General features: G+C 37.7%; 5 protein-coding genes and 2 long non-coding RNA genes across 7 annotated transcripts; all 7 read left to right on the top strand.

The window, feature by feature from the left end:
* The first annotated feature begins 65 nt into the window (after window positions 1-65).
* Window positions 66-2,632, top strand: LOC124204115 (A-kinase anchor protein 17A-like). Its single transcript, XM_046601126.1, has 9 exons — window positions 66-275; window positions 352-411; window positions 476-708; window positions 787-1,069; window positions 1,134-1,282; window positions 1,386-1,548; window positions 1,605-1,673; window positions 1,738-1,988; window positions 2,053-2,632. Exons 1-9 carry the CDS (start codon window positions 66-68, stop codon window positions 2,552-2,554), a joined length of 1,920 nt encoding a protein of 639 aa, XP_046457082.1. The 3' UTR covers window positions 2,555-2,632.
* Window positions 2,633-2,838: 206 nt separating this feature from the next.
* Window positions 2,839-4,384, top strand: LOC124204116 (zinc metalloproteinase nas-13-like). Its single transcript, XM_046601127.1, has 8 exons — window positions 2,839-3,034; window positions 3,109-3,221; window positions 3,290-3,365; window positions 3,433-3,553; window positions 3,618-3,802; window positions 3,872-3,940; window positions 4,020-4,129; window positions 4,235-4,384. The coding sequence occupies exons 1-8, from the start codon at window positions 2,962-2,964 to the stop codon at window positions 4,280-4,282; spliced, it is 795 nt and encodes a 264-aa protein (XP_046457083.1). The 5' UTR covers window positions 2,839-2,961; the 3' UTR covers window positions 4,283-4,384.
* A 431-nt stretch (window positions 4,385-4,815) lies between these two features.
* LOC124204177 (hatching enzyme 1.2-like) lies at window positions 4,816-6,498 on the top strand. The gene is made up of 9 exons (XM_046601225.1): window positions 4,816-4,974; window positions 5,056-5,138; window positions 5,231-5,306; window positions 5,394-5,514; window positions 5,581-5,777; window positions 5,857-5,925; window positions 6,007-6,113; window positions 6,191-6,241; window positions 6,353-6,498. Exons 1-9 carry the CDS (start codon window positions 4,902-4,904, stop codon window positions 6,359-6,361), a joined length of 786 nt encoding a protein of 261 aa, XP_046457181.1. The 5' UTR covers window positions 4,816-4,901; the 3' UTR covers window positions 6,362-6,498.
* Window positions 6,499-7,132: 634 nt separating this feature from the next.
* LOC124204179 (cuticle protein 18.7-like) lies at window positions 7,133-8,054 on the top strand. Its single transcript, XM_046601227.1, has 2 exons — window positions 7,133-7,218; window positions 7,284-8,054. Exons 1-2 carry the CDS (start codon window positions 7,207-7,209, stop codon window positions 7,878-7,880), a joined length of 609 nt encoding a protein of 202 aa, XP_046457183.1. The 5' UTR covers window positions 7,133-7,206; the 3' UTR covers window positions 7,881-8,054.
* A 536-nt stretch (window positions 8,055-8,590) lies between these two features.
* On the top strand, window positions 8,591-10,361 carry LOC124204178 (hatching enzyme 1.2-like). The gene is made up of 8 exons (XM_046601226.1): window positions 8,591-8,749; window positions 8,828-8,910; window positions 8,974-9,052; window positions 9,142-9,262; window positions 9,345-9,550; window positions 9,734-9,802; window positions 9,899-10,005; window positions 10,081-10,361. The coding sequence occupies exons 1-8, from the start codon at window positions 8,683-8,685 to the stop codon at window positions 10,129-10,131; spliced, it is 783 nt and encodes a 260-aa protein (XP_046457182.1). The 5' UTR covers window positions 8,591-8,682; the 3' UTR covers window positions 10,132-10,361.
* A 3,217-nt stretch (window positions 10,362-13,578) lies between these two features.
* LOC124204418 lies at window positions 13,579-14,702 on the top strand. Its single transcript, XR_006878870.1, has 2 exons — window positions 13,579-13,857; window positions 14,300-14,702. It is a non-coding gene; the product is annotated as an uncharacterized LOC124204418 (long non-coding RNA).
* Window positions 14,703-18,228: 3,526 nt separating this feature from the next.
* On the top strand, window positions 18,229-20,143 carry LOC124204413. The gene is made up of 3 exons (XR_006878868.1): window positions 18,229-18,904; window positions 18,982-19,017; window positions 19,111-20,143. It is a non-coding gene; the product is annotated as an uncharacterized LOC124204413 (long non-coding RNA).
* The last annotated feature ends 549 nt before the right edge of the window (window positions 20,144-20,692 follow it).

Raw genomic sequence — 20,692 nt, 5'->3', positions numbered from 1 at the left:
ACGTGTTTTGTTGACGTTCTTAAACGATAGCTTTTTGTACATGAAAGTATTTTGGCTTAGTTAAAATGACATCTATATTTCCCTGTGAAGACTGGAGGGATGCCGTCGTCATCAACACATCTCAGAATTTGTATTTGAAACCACTTTCTTGTATCAGCATTTCGGTCCAGTTGCCAGCCGACATGCTAAAAACCGCGGGGAAATCCGTCTCCACTTTGGAAATAATGGATAAAATCAAAACGGCCGCAAAACCCGATGAAATCATTGGGATGAAAGTATAGAATTTTCGAAACATTGTTAACAAATACAAACCTTGTATTCCAGAAAAAAAATGCCATCTATGTTTCTAAGGTATTGAAAAGCACGCTGCAATATGTGCGATTTGAAGCTCACCTTGACAGTAGACATCAGGTAAGAGCAACTTAACTCTACATATGCATCACAAGTTAAATGTAACGACAAACTTACTCTTTAGATAGCAGGAGTTCTTCACCGGCTTGACAGAGGCATCCTAAGATTGAACGGCTTCCCGGAACCACTGAAAATGAGAGCTTGTGAATCCAAACTAATCTACCCATCAAGACATGACTGGGACACATACTTTCAACAAAGCAAAAATATGAATGAGCTCAAACCAGGAGAACGGCCCGATACTGTTCACATCAGTCTGCTGCCATGCCAATGGTTTATGGTCCCTCAGTCAAGCGGGTAATGATTAATGAATTTCATGTGAAGCAGAAAACATGAAATTGTTTCTTTATTTGGTTTTGAATTCCTCCCCAATAGATTGGAGACAAACTGTTTCAAGATGAAGCCAAGTGAATCTATGCTCAGGGCCATTTTTGAAGTGTTTGGACCTCTTCGCACTGTTGACATTCCCATGTTGGACCCATACAGGCCAAAAATGGTTTCTAATCCCCCAAATACTTTTGCATTCGGACAAGATGGACTATTTGAAGCATTCGTTCAGTACCAGGAGTATGTTGGATTTCTTAAATGTATGACAGCCTTCAGAGGCATGAAACTACTTTACAAAGAAGGGAACAGAGCTTGGACAGCTCTTGTACAGGTGATAGATCCCATCCAAAGGTGAGTAGCATTTACATGGCCTTACTGTGTTACCTCATTTCTAGGTTGACTTTGATCGCACTCGACACCAAAGCGAAAGATCTCTAAAATTCCGGAGGATTGCCAGGGAAAGATTAATCCAGGAAGAAATTGACAAAGAGAGGGCCGACAAAGTTCGAAGGGAACTGGAAAATCTCAAACACGAAGAGAGCAGGTCAGGCTGATTGCCATAAAACAAACAAACAAACAAAAAAAAACTCTCAAAGAGTTATCACAAGACATCGACTGCAACATGACGTTGACGCTTTTCTTCGTAGACGTCAGCAGACAGAAGAACGACTAAAAGAGGAAGAGGAGTCCGCCAGAAAGAGAAAGGCTGAAGAGGAGGCCAGGGTCGTGCTCGAGGAGCGCAAGTTGGTGCTTGTCCAAAGAAGGCTGGAGAGTTTACGGTTGCTGGACGCGGTTTTCGAGCGGGTTAAGGTATTTTAAATAGAATCTTTTAAAGAAATCATTTTTCTGTGAGCACATTTATTCAGGCTGCACTTGAAGAGAAAGAAAGGCGCAAAAAAGACCTTTCCAGGAAGAAAGATAAGTCTTTAAAGAAGGTAACTTGCTAGTTTGATGATTTTCTCTTGGAACACTTGATTTCATGACTCATTTTCTTTTAAGGACAAGGAGGCTAGACGTCAATTGAAGCTGGAAGAAGAAGAGCGAAATTTGCGCGCCAAACTACTTAAGAAATACCAGCAGGTTGGGCAGGAGCAACTTGAGGAACAGAGGGAGAGAGTGCGGCACATGCTTCAAACTTCGGCCGTCAAATTGAAAAGCACCGTCAATGTCATGTCTGAGCCCAAAATTGCTGATAAAGTTGCTCCAGTTCAAGCGCAAACTCAAGAAAATCTACTTCATGTAACTGATAGGTAAATTTGTTATTCGCCAAACTTTGGAATTGTGCAAATATTATTAATTTCATTTTAAACGTAGGGCGAATAACGGGCATTTCGTCAGACAAGATCCTTTGATGAATCAACCCATGTCTCAACGCTCAATTCCGGTGCAGCCCATTGATTTTAGGAAAGAATATGACGAACAACACGTCAATCAGCAAAACCACCACCACCGACATTCATCCTTCAACAGGAAACGATATCCACCTCAGGAGTCGTTCCATTCAGCTCCACGCCAAAATCAGAATCGAGGTGATTGGAAACGGAGTCGGTTCGACAACGGTAAAGCGAATTGGGTTTCCCAACTGGATCAAGAGTTGTGGGATGGACCCAACGTAGACAACCAACGGCAAAATGGACGCGGAGGGTACCGAAGAGGAGGTCGAGGTGGAGAATTCCACGCCCGCAGAACACGCGATTTCCCGCCGACGAAAGAAAGATACACAATGAAATCGGAAAGTAGATTTTCAGCTCCTAGTAGCTCAATGTCCGGTGAGAATACGATGGAACCTGCACTAGCCGTTGAGCGACTTACTTGAAAATTGAAAAATGTATTTGTGACATTTCTGGGACATTTCTGGATGACTTTTTCTTGTAATAAACTACGTAGGATTGACTATCGAGTCTTTTTGTTACGTTATGTTTAAAGTTTGTGGCAGGATATCTTTAGTATCAATTTAGTTCTTTTTTTAAAAAATCATTTCCTACTGATTTTTGTCATCTGGCCAAATTCGTTCGATAAACTGCTATGTCGTATTGCTATCTTCTTTTCAAACTTCTTCTACTTAAACAACGATTAATAGTGATGACGTCTAGCTATGTCAATACTTGATAAAAGAAAAGCTAAACGTTTTGTTTTGAAAAGTCCAAACCTACAATCAAGCGTCCAGCTTCACACAGCAGTCTTTTAAATCACCCATACAGTTTTGTTTGGATTATCAGAGTCATGTTCTTTCTAACTGCCTTTTGTTTGGTGCTCCATTGCACGGTTCCTTTGATAACATGGGCAAAACCTCTGGGTATGTGAATGAGAACATTTTTGTCAATTATGCTAACATTAAATTCAACCCTAATAATTATTTTTGTCAGACAGATAAAACAAATGAAATAGAATTTGCCTCGCTAGAATCGACGGATTCCGAACTCAACTTATTCGAAGGAGACATTGCCGGCATTAATGGCCTTGATGTATTAGCTGGCCAAGAGGTTATTCCATTTACATTAGTAATAAAATCAAATTTGTTTACTAACGTCAAGGGATTTGCTTGAGATAGCCAAGGAATGCCATAGTGTACGAAAATCTACTTTGGCCCAACGGCATAGTCTATTACAGCATAGCAGACAACTACAGTATACGGGCTAATATTCTTATACAAAACACATTTTTAAAATAATTCAATCCTGTCTTTTCTAACAGCTGCCGTAGAACTCGACATAATTGCTCAAGCGATAAACGAGTATGAGACGAAAAGTTGCATTAGATTTGTACCACGAACGGACCAGCCGGACTATGTTTACATCGAGAAAACTGGCGCCGGGTAATAAAATGAAACATTTCGTCCAACACTAAGGAGCACTTATTGAAATGATTTGCTCTCTCAGATGTTACAGCTATATCGGCCGAATCGGTGTGGCACAGACGGTCTCACTGGACAGCGGCTGCTTAAGCGGTGGGCTTCCAGGTACTGCCATACACGAGCTATTGCATGCCTTGGGTTTCTTTCACGAACAGAGCCGCACTGATCGTGATGATTACGTCATCATCAACTACTCCAACATTCAACCTGGTATAAAATTTTTAATGATAAGTAATTTAATGCAATTATAATTGAAAAATGCTGTTGAACACTCTATAGGTACTGAAGCGAATTTCCTTTCTTATGGTCCTGACGTTATTCAATATCTGGGAGCCTCATACGACTACGGTATAAATAAAAACGCTTATCTTTATTTTAATGCGAACCTTTATTTATGTTTCGTGGGATTTTGGCGCTCATTATCAAGGTTCCGTTATGCATTATGGAGCTTACAGCTTTGGTATCGATCCCAGTACTCCGACCATCATTACTCGACAGCCGGGTGTTGAAATCGGGCAGAGAAGAGGATTCAGTGAAGTATAAATTTTTCTCTCAAGTCCTTTCTTATTAAAAAACAAAATAAAAAAAACAATTGAGAATTAATCAACACAAAATGCAACTATTTTCTTATTTTGATTTCAGGTGGACTTATTCAAACTGAATGCCCTTTACAAATGCAACGTGGCCTAAAATTATAGCCGTGAAACTTTAGAGCAGCTGGGGTTGATCCAAATTTATTTGACTAATCATATGCACATCACCTTATTATTTCTGCTATTATATAAACTTGTTTGTCGCAGTTTTTTTCTTTTTTTTTTCAATACTGGTTATCAATAAAAAAAAAAGATAAATCGTGTGCTGCAACTTGAAGGTCGTTCTGGATTGTTATTCTGTAAATAGAGTAAATAGATATAAAAGTCAAACACGATCAGTTATCTCGTCCGTCATTCTGTTGTCATCAGTAAGTTTACTCGCACCAGACTGCAAAACGTTGCTGACTGCTGTTAATGTTTTGACACTTGACAGTGATGAGTAATCAAAGTCTATGGCCTATCTTTTTAGCTTTACAAACATGCGCGTTAACAATAAAAACCAAGCATGCTCTGCTTGCATGCTGGACACGACAGTTTTATAATTAGGAGGTGGTGCGCACGGCACCAACACGTTTGGTAATAGCTAATCAAAAGCGAGGAGTACCACCATTTTGGCTAGAGATTAAAAAATGGAAACAAATAATAAAACATTGATTGGCGAGCGTTTGCTATAAAATTCGACCGGTAACCAAATACACTCGTCGAGTCAAGTGAAAATGCAGACACGTCTAGCCACATTCGCTCTTCTTTTTTCTTTGGCAGTCACCCTAGGATGGGCCGGCCCTATAGGTATTATTTAATTAATTCCATATTTGGTTTTAAGAAAGACAACATTAATTACCGATGAATAAATTTTTTACCCATAAACAGGAAAGGCCCTTGTCGAAAGGGATCCGGAGTACAACCCGGACCTGTTTGAGGGAGACATTATGGGTGTGTTACCCGGAGACCAGGTAATCGCTAGCTTAAAGCAAATTGATTTTTCAGTTTTGCGGTAATATTATAAAGACGTCTTTTTCATTGTATTTTGTACATCAATGAGCAGCCGAGGAACGCAGTTCGTGATCCCGATTTGCTTTGGCCCAACGGTGTTGTCTACTACACCGTCGGCTTGGGATTCAGTAAGTTTCATTTTAATTCTGTCAATTTTTGCGACTCCCTTATTTTACTTTTAAATCGACGATTTCCTTTGTATTTATTAAACTCAGGTGCCGAAGAACGTGCAACTCTTGACGAGGCCTTCGCCCTCTACGAAGCAAACACCTGCATCACTTTTGTAGAGCGAACGAACCAGAGAGATTACGTCTCCGTTCAAAAGACTGGTGGCGGGTAAATTGAATTCTTTTCTATATTTCGTCTAATATTATTCTAACTCTTCTTGAACGTGACAAAAAGGTGCTACAGCTACGTCGGTAGGACCGGTGGAGCTCAGACTCTCTCACTAGACGCAAGTTGTTTCCGTTGCACAGCCACCGGATGCAAAACGGGAACACCGCAACATGAATTCTTACACGCCCTTGGATTCCATCACGAGCAAAGCCGGTCGGATCGTGACGATTACGTAACTATCAACTACGACAATATTCAGCCTGGTATGTGAAGAAATAAATTCACAGTTGCATTTTATAAAGGCTATTGAAATAATTTACTCAAATTGATTCGTTGACACAGGCAAGGAAAACAACTTTAAGAGCTACAGCCAACTCGAGATCCAACATTTGGGAGCTCCATATGACTATGGTATTGTGTGTTTGAGATCTTCAAAAATTTCTGTTATTTGATTAAATTTTCTTTGTTTATTTTTTTGTTTGGAAAATTAAGGTTCCGTGTTGCACTATTCAGCATACGCTTTCGCCGTTGATCCCAGCATTCCGACTATTATCGTACCAGACGGCGTCTCCATTGGACAGAGAGAAGGTTTTAGCGAGGTATTTAAACTTTACACAACATGCAACTATGTAGAAGCCATCAGCGATAAAACAAACGTTTAAAATTCTTTTTACAGGTTGATATATTCGAAGTGAACACCTTGTACGGATGCGCTGCTAAAAACCAGGTACTCAAATTATTTTGATTAATAATACAAATTTTTCAAAAAAGGAACAATAATTAATTGACACATTTATCTTTGTCCTACGTATGTGAAAAAAATCCGAAAAAATCATAGAAAAAATAGGCCGGACCCGGACTCGTTCATCAATCAATCGAATTTCTTTCCCCCTGATTTGTTTAACTGGATTAAACATATGACTTTGCATATCCTAAAGCATAACTTTCATGAGGTTTACAATACACACATATTCTATATCATAACACTATTTGATATCACATTTTTGGGCTGCTCGTGTTTTCACTAGTGCGTAGATAGCAATTAAAATTCAAATGAACTGGATCAAATTCAAGTTTGATACTGCTGTTGAGTGAGTTTACTGTGGTCATGTCATTCTCGATTGTCTCCCACAAATTGACACCAATAGAAAGTAATTAAATTTTGCGTTTGCTTTTTTACATCAATCACGATCGCTGGACCATATCTTGGTAGTGGCAAATCGAGGCTTGTTCTTCAAGGATATACCGTGTACGACCGTGTACTCTCATTACCGTTAACAGCCCGTTGCAAAACGCAAATGAAGGTTAACCATCAGCCATTCAAATTCCACAGCCGCACGGATCAAATGGAGGACAGATGGAAAACTAGCCTAAACCACAGTCTTGACTATCTATATAACAATGAATCGTTTTTGTATGAAAAAGTAAAAGTATGCAGAGTGCTGGGACATACAACGCTAAACTCATTTCCTCCTTCCGATAATTTTTTTCCCCTCTGATGCGGAAGAGGACAGCGTTTTTGGTGAAACGCATGACTGTATGCCCACAAGGACTTTAAATTGAAGGTGTTGCAAATCTAACAGCAAGAACAACACAATAAGGTTGCTATAAAAGCCATAGCCTGGCTCATTTCCAAACAATTCAACTCCTTCTCTTTCGCAGCGAACAACATCAAATTTTCAGCGAATCGACATGAATAACTCAGTAACTAATTTTTTTGGTTTTCTTTATCTTATTGCTTCTATTAATTATATGCAATTTCTCCGAAGGTGGCTTCTGTCATATGTTTTATCTTGATAGCAGTCTGTACTGTCTCTGCTCAGTATCCGACCGGTTGGAACTACAGCCCCTTGCTTTCTTATCCCTACACTGCAAAACATTTAGCCGAAGCTCGCACTTCTCATGTCAGCGCCCGAGCCAAACGTAACGTCGAGGACACACCGGAAGTAAAGGCCGCGACAATTGAACATTATCGTGCGTACAATGCCGCAGCTGCCGCAAACGGAGTGATTGCCAACCTACTGCCTGCCCGGTATTCCTCGGTGCCCTGGACCTGGAAAGTTCCTCAACAAGTTCAAGAGACTCCCGAAGTAGCCGCTGCTCGCCAGGCCCATACGGCTGCTCACGCTTTTGCTACCGCCAGTGCTGTTTCTCAGTCTCAGCAGCAGCCTATTCTTCTCGCCAATCAAAATCTGGCGAACTCGGTGGCTTCGGCTACAAACGGATTCATATTGGGTCTACCCAGTTTCTTTCCCCAAGTTAACTGGGGTGCGCCGGCGCAGTTCGTTCAGGACACTCCCGAAGTTCTCGAAGCTAAACTGGCCTTCTTCCGCGCTTTCTACGAGGCATTTTTTCGGTCTAGTTAAATCTTTTTGACGAATCCTATACATATTTAAATATAAAAAAATAAAAAAAAACCTGTCTCTCTCTGATGAACAACAAAACTAACCTTTTCAACTAACTTCATCTTAAAATGTCTAATTCATACTTTGACAGTTTCCGTCTACATAATAGTGAAATAAACACGAAATCTTTTTTAATTACGTTCTTTTCTTTTATCGCATACTCTGGTTTGATCTGGTTGCTAGCAGTTTTTTTTAAGTTTAAGTTATGCCGTAAGGACTAATAACCCGATGTTAACCGCGCATACATAGGCTTAAGTAAAACTTAAGTTATTGAACTCCCGGATGCAGCTAAGCGGGATTAAAGACTAGTTTAGACCATGTTCCTTCTTGTATTGATATAAAATAGCACACGTCATTTGTTGTCTCGCGTTATCTGGCGAGAAGTCCTTGTTTTGTCCGGATCCATCCGATGATTGTTGACAGCTATAGCGTCGTTGCCGATAAAATTTTGACAGCAACAAGCCAGCCTATTCTTATATTGCATACATACATTGCGTAAAAAAAACATTCGATATCCTTGTTGAATTGAAATCCGTTTCCAAATTTTGACGTGAGAATCTAAAATTCACTGGTGCATGCAGTACAAAAACGTTACGGCTAGGATAGATACCAACGACTTTTGATCATAAATGTAAGGTAGCATCAAGATGCACTAAAGATAGCCTATGTAATTGCAGCCAATCTATGTTTGGCATTGAACTTTGGTGTCGTATATATAAAATGCGCAGTAAACTACTCACAGACATTCAGTCAAACATCGAAAATGCTGCGTCTGACTTCCTTCGTTCTCCTCTGCTTTGCAGTTACCTTGGGATGGGCCACTCCTATTGGTAAAATTTAATTAAAAAAATATTAATATTTCAAACAATTTACTAAACAGCTAATATTTTGATTAATCAAATTATTAGGTAAGGCCCTAGGAGAAAGAGATCCGGAGTACAATTTGGACCTGTTTGAAGGAGACATCATGGGTGTTGCCCCAGGGGAACAAGTACAATTTTGGCAATAGAAACGTGACTTTTCGCACTTATAATTATTTTTTTTTCATGGGCAGCCAAGGAGTGCCGTCGTTGATCCCACTTTGCTCTGGCCTAATGGCATTGTTTATTACACCGTAGATGAGCCCGCATTTAGTAAGAACAAATTATCAATTAATCCACTATGAAAGTGTTTGAATTTTATTCTGAAGTAACAGAATATTATTGGTTTTAATTGTGTGTAGCTGCGCAAGAGCTAGCCACCCTTATGGAAGCCTTTGCCATTTATGAAGCAAATTCTTGCATCAGATTTGTCCAGCGTACAACCGAAGAATATTATGTCTCCGTTGAAAAGACTGGTGGCGGGTAGGTCAATATTTTTAACGTAAACTTTCGTATAATCATCAGTTGATTAATATAATGCTCCGTGTGGATCTCGTCAATAAAGATGCTACAGCTACATTGGTAGACGGCCAAGAATTTTGCAGCCACAGACTTTGTCTCTCGACGCAGGCTGCTTCCGTTGCACAGTCTCCGGATGCAAACCAGGAACACCGCAACATGAATTTTTACACGCCCTTGGTTTCTATCACGAGCAGAGCAGGACGGATCGTGATGATTACGTTACTATTAACTACGACAACATTCAGCCTGGTAGCGTAATGCGAATGATGCATTCATTTCGTTCACGTTTGTTAATAAGTGTTAAGGCAATGCACATCTATATATAATAAGATTTAAGTAATTTTATTTGTTAAAGGGTGTACATTAAGTAGTGGAAACCAGCAGTGTGCAGTCAACTAACAAGTTTAATATTTATATATACGATGTACATAGGTTATGAAAACAACTTCCAAAGCTACGGCACAGACGTAATCACAGATCAAGGATTTCCTTATGATTACGGTAGGCATAATCAATAACGTGATTGTTATGTATTCGGATTGTGGTATAATTTCCCACATTAAAATTTGTGTATTTTACATGACAATTATTCCAAAGGATCTGTCATGCACTACTCAGCGTACGCTTTTGCTGTTGATCCTTCCATTCCAACTATTATCGTACCCGACGGAGTTTCGATTGGTCAACGAGATGGATTTAGTGAAGTAATAAAAACGCTTTTAACAGTTATGAAAGAAGTTATAATGTAAGTAATTAATACTTTTTCCTTTTTTCTTTAGCTTGATTTGGCCGAGCTCAATAAACTGTATGGGTGTGCTGCAAAGAAATAAAAGGGCACAGAACTTGTTTGCGCCCATTTTAGTTATAAACTAATAAAAAATAAATCAGTCAAACATTTAATCTTATTTTAAACTTCGCCGTATATTGTAGTTACGAACAAGAGGATTCTTTCATTTAGTTAATGGAGAAGAAAGACAAGGGTGAAGTTAGCTACTTAATTTTTACAGCTTTTACCAATTAATGATAAATAAGTAGTTAAATACAATTTGGACATATTAAATGAACTTCTATTAATCTCATCGCTTCTACTCAACTCATATCGCATGGCTGTTTTAGAGATCATGTTTATTAGATTAAACATTGGTATAGACTATAGAGAGTCTCTCCATAGGCAATACAGCTGTAAAATTTTAAAAATTTTCTCTCTTCTCGGTGTAAATTTTCATTTTTATTATACAGCTATTCAGTTGAAACTATTGTAAAACTCTAGTCTTGCCATTGATTATTAATGCCTCAAAAGGATTACAAATACAGTAGGCACCAAAAGTGTCCGGACACCCGAGAGAACCTCATGGGAAACCGCTGTTTTCGCAAGGCGAAAAAGTGATCAAATTTTCATTCGATTTGAATGAAAATTTTTCTGTAGGTTCTCTCGGGTGCCAGGAACAATCCTAATTTTTTTCAGAATTTTAAAATAATGGGAAGGGTAGGTTTTTGGCGAACCTAAAAGTGTCCGGACAGTAGTGAGACCCATATGTAAATGGGCTTACTTTAGGTTCCAATTGTAACTCACTGGGAAATGCTAGAGAAACGCAAACGGTCTTAAAAAAAAGATCTGCGTTTCTTCTATGGCACCCGTGAATCACGATTTTTTAAAACAATTACTGTTCTTTCCCTACCTACCCTCAAAATTGATTTCGTGAAGAATTCCACTTCTGAGAGCCGTGCACTGCTGCCGGGTCTACGGAATTGACTCTCCCCCACGTTTTTCTGAAACAAAGGTGTTTAGTCAGAGATAAGGAGATGGGCCACTCTGTGTAAAGTCCAGCAGTCGACTTTTTCCCCCTCCTCCTCCTTTTCGACTGCCCTGCTCCTTTCGGCGAGCTCCGGAAGCATTTCCCAGTTGTTCTCCCCCTTCAGGACCGCCCCTACCGCCAAGTAAGGTAAAGCTTTCGGAGCTCTTTTGAGACACTTTTGGTGCCTACTGTATTTACTCCTTCAAGTTTATTCGCAATCATGATTTTGCGAATTTTTTATTTTTTTCGAGGTCAAGTTATACCACTTTAGTTTCGTTATACAGACAGTTTCGTTATACAAACGAGGGGTGAGTTTGGACAATAAGTGGGTGTGTTTGGGGGATACCCCTCCCCCAAACAAAAAAAAAAAAAAAATCAAAGCGCAATCAAGACTATGGTTCAAAATCGATTTAAAAGAAAACTCTACGTAAAAGATTGATATAAGTTAAACTCCCTCTGTTCTCTTGTATCTACAATGAAAACTTCATGCATAAGCAAATTTTTTTATTAAACAATATTTCTTTTAGAAATTATGTTAATTTTTCCTTACATAAATAGCTTATAGCGCAATTTTCTGTGAATTTTATAATGGACCCTTCCCCATTTCCCGAACCCGTCTAAAGTGGAACAGGCCACAAGCGTCTGTCTAAAGTCACCCCGGTACAGGAAAAGAACACCCAAAAATTAAAATCACTATAACTTCGGCAATTCTTATTTTACAGAAACAAAAAAAAATAGGAGGTGAGGAGGACAAAAATGATTTATTTTCCAAAAAATAAATAAAATTGTATTCAGGGGATGGGAGGTAATGGGTAAAAACCAAAGGTGTACAAAGTGGGAACGGTCTTCCCTTCTAGTGACATGCACCCGGGATATGATTTTTTCCTTACGTCCAAGAAAATTCTCGATTTTGACAAAATTTTGGATTTCGTTTGAAATTCACATTATTGACCCCAAATTTCACGTAGATCACAAAATTTTTGTTCAATTTGACTACAGCAAAATTTTTATGGCGCTATAGTTTACTGAAACCATCAATTCTTAAATTTATATCCGTTTTGGAAATATAATATTTGCCACTTTAGGGGAGACTGGGGTTATTTGGACCTGTTTTGATTTTTCTCGTGTAGGGCCTTTCCTAATCATCCGATCTGTAAAATAAATGTTGTATTGTACTTGTCTTACTTTTTTCTATCTATCGTAATTTTTATTTTATTTTAGAGTCGTTAGCTTACCCGCTACCGATTTTTAAAGTTGTAGAAAAAAAGGGGGCGTGGAAAAATTCGGGGGTCATATGGGACAGGGCGAAACACTCTTAATTTAGCACTAAAATATTGTTCTAAATTAATTAACCTAGTGTTTGTTTTTCGCTATGTTTTTAGGTTATTGCTAAATTAAGAAAATACATTTTTTAAGAATTATTATTTTTGCAGGTTTACCACTGAGCTAAGCTCCGCCCATTGCAGACTCTCTTTTGGGTCCAGTCTACCCCACTTTTTCGTCCCAAATATCCCCCCAAAAACGCTTTTGGGAAAACATGAATTATAAAACACAAGTAAAAAATTTTATTTTTTTTGATTAAAGAAAAAGGTATGTCAAAACTTTTGCTATCTCACTTTTCTTTTAAAATTTTGAGTAAATTCCAAAAAATCCTGTGTTTTTTTTTAAGAATTTTAGAGAGCTTTTTTTATTATTAGTACAAAAGTAATGTTTTTTTTGGGAAGTAGATACCTATGAACAACATCATGTAAAAATTATAGAATTTTCTAACTAAATTTGATATTTTTTAACTTGCTGTTTCACATAGTACGACAGACTATATAACCCCCTCTCCCCTACTTATTAACCTAATCACTGAAATTTTAAACGTTGAGTTTTCATTTTTGTTTTGCGTATTTGTACCGTGGCATAGTCGAAATGTATTGTTTAATTGAAACATGTGTATGTCTTCCTGACCATATAGAAATGATCGTGCTAGATCTCAATCAGTCAAAAAAGACATTAAGAACACAGAAATCCTAATGAGCTTTGTTTGTATTTCTACGTTTTTTTGTTATTGCGATAATAATTTTGGTATGCCAGACGATCTCAGTTTCAAACGAAAACACGATCACCTTACTGCCTCTTTTTTTCCTGACATTCTTAGTTATATTCGATCTCTGCCACTTCTGGTTTTATACCCTTATAGAAATAAATTATTATTATTTTATACTTTTATTATACCTATACTACCATTTTAAAATTTTTATAATTGTTATTTGATTTCGTATAAAATGGTAGTTGGAACGGATTTAATCGTGGTCTCAAAAACTAACAATTTATTACAAAAAACAGAGCGAAGAAAGAGGTAATAGGTCCTGCATTTTCTACAAACCTTCGTCTTTCCATTTTTCCCTTGAGCCAACTGTTAAACCTGAAAGAACCACGAAAGTAGTTCTTACTGTTAAGAAATTTGGGAAAACCCAAATAAGTGGGCCACTCTTTAAAAGAAGTTTGAAAGAAAGCTGGAAAAAGAATTTTTTATGCCTTGATCTGAAACAAGACGAATTTCATCTCTACGTCGCAATTTTGCCAAAACGAGATACAGAAGACGACTATACTATTTTTTTGAACTATTGCTGAAAGCGAGAAAGTTTTTCACAGGTGTTCTTTGACGGCGGAGTATATAAAGGGCATACCATGTTGATTTTCATCAGACGGCATTTGGCTTCAATCAATAATATAGAAGAAAATAATAAAAATCTTTTCAACATGAACAAGGTATGATTATCAAAATTTTTACTTTTAAACCTATCGTTTGACCATCAAGTGGGCTAAAATTCTGGCGTGCCTTTCCAGATCTTAATATCAATGGGGCTTAAAAATATGTTTTCAATAATTCGTCTCAGATTGGCCGGCGTTTACAGAACAACGAAATTCTCTCCCCTCGTTCTTCTCTTAGAAATCGTTTTTTTCCCATATGATCAGATTCTACATTAAATTTTTGTAACTCGCCAAAACAAAGGAAAAAGATAAGAGCTTCCGTTGACTGCAGGAGACATTTAAAAAATATTTTTAAGTTTATTTTCAGATTTAGATCTGTAATTCGTGCCGGGATTTAGGCCTTATTAAGTGGTGGATAGATGATTACATCCTTTTTTAGAAGATTTGTGGTTGTTGCGTTATTGTTAACGAGAAATTATAATTTGATCAACACTTACAGGTCATCTTTATTCTTGCTGTCTTCGTTGCCGTATGCGTCCTAATAGTTTCATCGCAGCATCAGTACACGGAAAGCTACCCCGTTATTAAATATCGCCAAGCTAGATTCATTCGTGACGTTGAATCTCAGAGCGCGCTACAGAGAAATAGATTTCCTGGATGGCTTTATGGTTAATTTGTTTGCACGACCCTAGGTAGCATTTGATATAATTTTGATGTCATTTTCATATTCTTATGCCATTTCCACATCCATGTCATGCTTTCGGCACATAACTGACATGATTTTTTTAGACATCTTATACATGATACGTATTTGACATATTTTTTATATTGCATTATGAGATATAACATTTCTGATATCCTAATGATGTGAAGTTTTATGTCAATAAATTGATAACACACTCCGCACGTTCACACGATATGAAATTGACATCCTTTATTTTGAATATTGTAAACAGCATCCCTTCAATTACTGCCTTGAACGTCGACATTTCAAACTTAAATTTCTGCATTATGACTTGGAGAACATCTTTTTGTGATAATTTTAAAATACTGCACTATAAATAAACTTACTTTTTGTTAAGTACATTTACCATCATACCTGTCTAAGAATTTTAAAAAATAAATATTTCAAATCCCTTTGCATGTAAATGTGCCATAAGAGCTCTTGAAACCGGGAGAAACGACGGTGGCGCCGTAGTGGTCTGCCTCAGCATACGCTTCAGTTTGACAGGCCAGATCCCTATCCCGTGGCTCCACCATTCATCTCTTCCACCATGCTAATACCAATACGTAAGTGTTTCCTATCTTTTTAAAAAGATGGTAGGGGAGACCGGGGCTATATGGGACCAAAAAACTAACGAATTTTTTTCTCGTTTTAAAAATAAAATATCATTAAACTTGTTGTATTCATCTTAAACCTTATCATGTCCTCTATTTAAAGATATTTTTAAAATATGTTTTTGCACAATACACAATTTTCTTGCAAATCGTCTAAATAAAGACCTTTATTTGTTGAACACTAAAACCTCACGGGGTTACTATGGACAGCTCAAGAAATTTCTTTTTTATCCTAAAATAATTAAATTTTTTAAAAGTTATTATGGTCATTTCATTAAGAATTACATTTCGCGTCGGGTAATGTGTAACATTTATTGAAAATAATATGTTACAATTCTAAAAATAGTTTTAAACTTTTTTTCTTCAAAATTTTCCTTTTGTGTTATGGGGGTTGGCTTTAGCTGCAATAAGGGAGGAGTTTTTTGGTAATCGATAGTTACATGCTATCAATAGCTAATTATTTTGTCCATCGTAGAAGTAGATTTCAGACAGTCAGTAAATCAAATCATGACAGAGTTTCCCATATTTCTTCTTTTTTTTCAAGGTATTTCTCAGAGATAAGGAGATGGGCCACTCTGTGTAAAGTCCAGCTGTCGACTTTTCCCCCCTCTATCTCCTTTTCGACTGCTCTGCTCCTTTCGGCGAGCTCCGGAAGCATTTCCCAGTTGTTCTCCCCCTTCAGGACCGCCCCTACCGCCAAGTAAGGTAAAGCTTCCGGAGCTCGCCGAAAGGAGCAGGGCAAGCAGGGCAGCGGAACGCAATTTCAATTTTTACATGTTTAATGAATTTTAAGGCGAAAACGTTCCTCACCACCCACCCCAGCGTCCTCACTTACCCCTAAAAATAGGCTGCTTCCAAAAATTTTAGAAAATTTTGAAGGTCTTCCATGGGAAAATGGTTTATTATTGAATTATACAAAAAATATGGGGGGTACATTACAGTATGGAATACATAAAAACAAAATTTTAAATAAATTAAATGATTAGTTTGGGAGATAAGGGGGAAAACGAAAACCGTCCCTGCTTACTCCAGTCTCCCCTAATCGTGGTTTCAAAAACTATCAATTTAATACAAAAACAAGGGGAAGAAACAAGTAGGTCTTGCATTATATACAATCCTTCGTCTTTCCATTTCCCCCTTGAGCCAATTGTTTAACTTGAAAAAACCGTGAAAGTAGTTCTTACTGTTTTTAATACAGCAATTTGGGAAAACCCAAATAAGTGGGTCACTCTTTAAAATAAGTATAAAACAAAACTGGATAAATAAATTTTAACGGCTTGATCTGATACAAGGACTAATTTAATCTCAACGTCACAATATTGCCAAAACGAGATACAGATATGATGACTTTATTTGTTGGGGAATACCATTGTCCTTCAACTAGCTGGGAAATTCCAGATCTTAAGAAAAATCGTATAACTATTGCTGAAAATGAGAAAGTTTTGCACAGGTGTTCTTTGACAGCTGAGTATATAAAGGACAAACCATTTCGCTTTTCATCAGACGACACTTGGCTTCAAAAATACGGCGGATCAATAATATAGAAGAAATAATCAAAAACTTTTCAACATGAACAAGGTATGATTATCAAAAACTTTTACATTTAAACCCATCGTTTAACCATCAAGTGGGCTGAAATTCTGGGGTGTCTTTCCTGATCTTAATCTCAAGGGGTTTTTAAAAAATATATGTTTTCAAGAATTCTTCTGTGCACCAGTGCACGCCAGATTGGCCTGCGTTTACAGAACAAAGAAATCCCCACACCCCCGTTCAGGAGACATTTATGGTTAAAATTTGCTTAAAGTATGATCAGATTCTAGATTACATTTTTTCAACTCGCCAAGAGAAAGCAAAGAGATAAGAGCTTCTGTTGACTACAGGAGATATTTTTAAAAAAATATATTTTTACGGTTATTTTGAGATTTAGATCTGGAATTCGTGCCGGGATTTAGGCCTTATTGAGTGGTGGATCGATGATGACATTTTTCAGCAAAATTTTATAATTGTTGCGTTATTGTTAACGATAACTTATAATTTTATCATCACCCTACTAACACGGCCCATCCACTTAATGTAAGATGTAGGTAAATATGGGATGAATAGAGATCCAGGTCGCAATTGGGGGGCGGTAGTATAGCGTAGGTATAAATTTATACGGATCTAGGATGGGATCAAATAAAGAATATTCATCGTAGATCCACCAGCGTATATTCATTAATATACTGATTGTACGTCAAAGTAATATACCCGGGGGTATGATTTTGTTGTGATACCATTTGGTACATACACAGAATGTGCATCACAGTATAACCATTTAGGTACACAGTGAACGAAAAAGCTAAAAAATATATCGATTTCCATTACACCCAAACCTTTGTCCCTCATTTGAAAGAATAGGTGGCCAAGGGGTCAGGGAGCTGAGCTACGGAATTGAAGGTCAGTAGTTCAAATCTGGGGTGAGACTTTTATCTTTTTTTTTCTAACAGAAATCCTATCCAAAGATGGATGTTATTTAAGGATCCTGTGTATACACAAACCGGTATATTCAAGGGACATACAAATGGTACGTGCGGGGAAGGGGAAATAAGGATCAACATGAAGCATTCCATGGATATGCTGTTTGTATCTCCCTTATCCTTGGGAGTACGCTGCAGTCATATCCATTGTACATCGCTGTGTTAGTAGGGCACTTACAGGTCATCTTTATTCTTGTTGTCTTCTTTGCCGTTTGCGTACTAATAGTTTCATCGCAGAATCAGTACACGGAAAGCTACCCCATTATTAAAAATCGCCAAGCCAGATTCATTGGTGACGTTGAATCTCAGAGCGCACTACAGAGAAATAGATTTCCTGGATGGCTTTATGGTTAATATGTTTTCACGACGAATAATTTATTATTGTTTGCCTGTTACATCGATAAATATCTTGCGGAATCGGAAGACAACGGATTTGTATGTTATGATTTTCCAATATTTTCCTAATATCTGCTTTCGTTATTTATTATTCGATGTCTCACTACTAATAGTAACATTTTTTGCTGTATCATATTGTATTTAAGTAATAAAAATACTGCAATGAAACGGAGTACGTTTAATTTTATGTTGGATAAAGACATTATGTTAAGTTAAGTTATGCGAAAAAGTTAAAAAATGCACATTCTTCAGTTAATCAGTTTCCTGTTGTCCAATTATTGGTTGAATAGCACTGGTATCGATTGGTCTTGATGATCTTTGGTTAAACTTACAGACATTATGCAGTTTTTGTCACAGGTTACTACTGATATTATATGTAAATCATAACGATCTTCCTTTTTTCCAAGTCCTTTTTGAGATGTTCTGAGCGTTTAACTTGAAACGATTGTTACGCTCGGCCCAGTACAGCCCATAGACCAGGTCCAACAGCTCTCTTCCCTCGACCGTTCCTGTTGCCGTCGTGCCCCGCACTTCCCGTTTTCTTTCCACTCGTTGACCACCCTCCATCGTCCACTCGACGTTATCTTACGTCGACTCTTTCGTTTAAATTCCTTTTCCTGAATCCAGCCTCTCCAAGATTTCTGGATCATAACACGATGAGCGATCTTTTGACATCGAAAACGCTGTTTACTTTATCATGTTTGCAAAGACATAGATGGTAATATTAGCCAGATTAAGTTTCAGTACCTAAAAAATTCCGCATCGGCTCGGCTAGGAACTCAAGTATCACTCCGTATACAATCTGCGACAGACCAAAGGCCTTTTTGAAACTAAACGCAGTTGTAAAAGTGAAGGTAAACTTCACCAGGCCATCAAAGTTGCTGGCCTTCATTTGGTTGATAATTGTTTGGTATTTCTACTCCTACACAAGGTTGATTGACGCTGCGGTTCAAAAGTACCAATGATGGTAGGTCATTCATCGACGTTTGGTCTATTGCGTTGAGATCCAGATGCGCAGTATTGTTGCGTATGTTAATGAATTTTTGTATGTCACTATCAGATATTGCAATTGGAAAGAATTCTACAGCGGGTCGGCTTTGCTGTTCTCTTTCTTGAATTCTTGCAACAGAAGTTGGCTGTCGATGTTTTGGTCGGTAGCAATCGCTTTCCCCTTGCCGCACAAAAGTTTATGCCAACCCAATGTAATCAAGTGAAAAAGGTGCATCTGAATGTACGCAGTTTTCATCGTTTTGGTCTTGAGTGGACCCAATAGGGGAAAATATGGAATTCTACGAATCACTGCCAGCAAGTGATGTGATCGTGGTACAGGTATTGAAATCAGATGAGTCGGTTTTGGCTGCTTTAAACCATTCTTCGGTGCAACTTTGTTCGGTGCTTGAGCGGGCTGAACTTGGAGTTTCTTCGACTTCGGCATTTTTTTTAATACTTAAAAATAGCTCGTTGAATAACGTAATACATGTTGCGATGATTGGTTCAGTATATATCAACTACCGACCCGTTTCTTGCAGCAGCAAGTGACAAACGGACCATTTCATTCGACGTAGAAATTATCCTGTTGGAGGAAAAAGATTCGACGATAATAATCAAGAATGACGATGCCGGATACTGGGAGAACAACAACACTGTAAAAGATGCTGATCAACAGTAATAATACATCAACAGAAAAGACAGATTCACAAGAAATTGTTTGAGCCAGTTTACGTAATTAGGCAATTGACTCCCGCATTCCTCAACACAGGTTTCAAGTTTACTAAAATTGCTGAACAGCAAATCTGAATTAACTGATCTAATACTCTGTGGGAGTACTCTACTACATTCCAAGCGAGGAAAACACCTGTTTATTGATGTTTCACCAGGAAAATACTACCATTTTGGTGTAGAGGCAGCCCCCTACAGTGTTAGAGTCGAAAGGAATACAAATCCCTCTTGAGTTGAAGCTTTTACTCAACGTGGATGGAATTCCAATGAGAAAGAGTATAACATCAGAATTCTGACCGATTCTTTTTAGAATTCTTGGTAGTAATTAGCATTTTTAATCGATTTTACTACCTCTATGTAAATTGATCAAAATAAATCCACGTTAATTATTTTTCTCTAGGGTGGTATAACGTATTTTGGCGGCATTTATCATGGACCAGGTAAACCCGGTGCCGTGAACCAGTTCCTCTGTGCCTTCAAAGAAGAAGTTGCTGATTTATGCAGGCGCGGCATTCAGTATGAAGACAAAACTGTTTACATTTCCATTAGTGGAATATCTTGTGATTCCTCGGCAACTGCTTTTTATTACATATAAAAAATCATAATGCATTTAATGGCTGCCGTAAATGCACAACTAGAGGAACTTGGTCTGCTAACATCTCCACTAGAACAAATTCGGATTGAATTTACTCCAACTAAAAATGATAGCCAACTTTCCCCTTGTCTTTGTTTTCAACAAAATTTAGAATAGATTTCTGACCAAAACAATTTTTTCATCAATGACGATTATGAAGAAGTTTTCAGTGTGTCTTCCTTTCAAAGTGGCCCAGCTGAAAAAGAACTGCAGTATTTTGCCGAAAACTGCAGTATTTTGCAAAAAAAATGTAGTTATTCTACATTTACTTTAGTTTTCCATTACTATA

This window comes from Daphnia pulex, chromosome 10 (assembly GCF_021134715.1).
Source record: "Daphnia pulex isolate KAP4 chromosome 10, ASM2113471v1".
Lineage (NCBI taxonomy): Eukaryota > Metazoa > Arthropoda > Branchiopoda > Diplostraca > Daphniidae > Daphnia > Daphnia pulex.
This window is presented reverse-complemented; position numbering and strand designations above follow the sequence as displayed.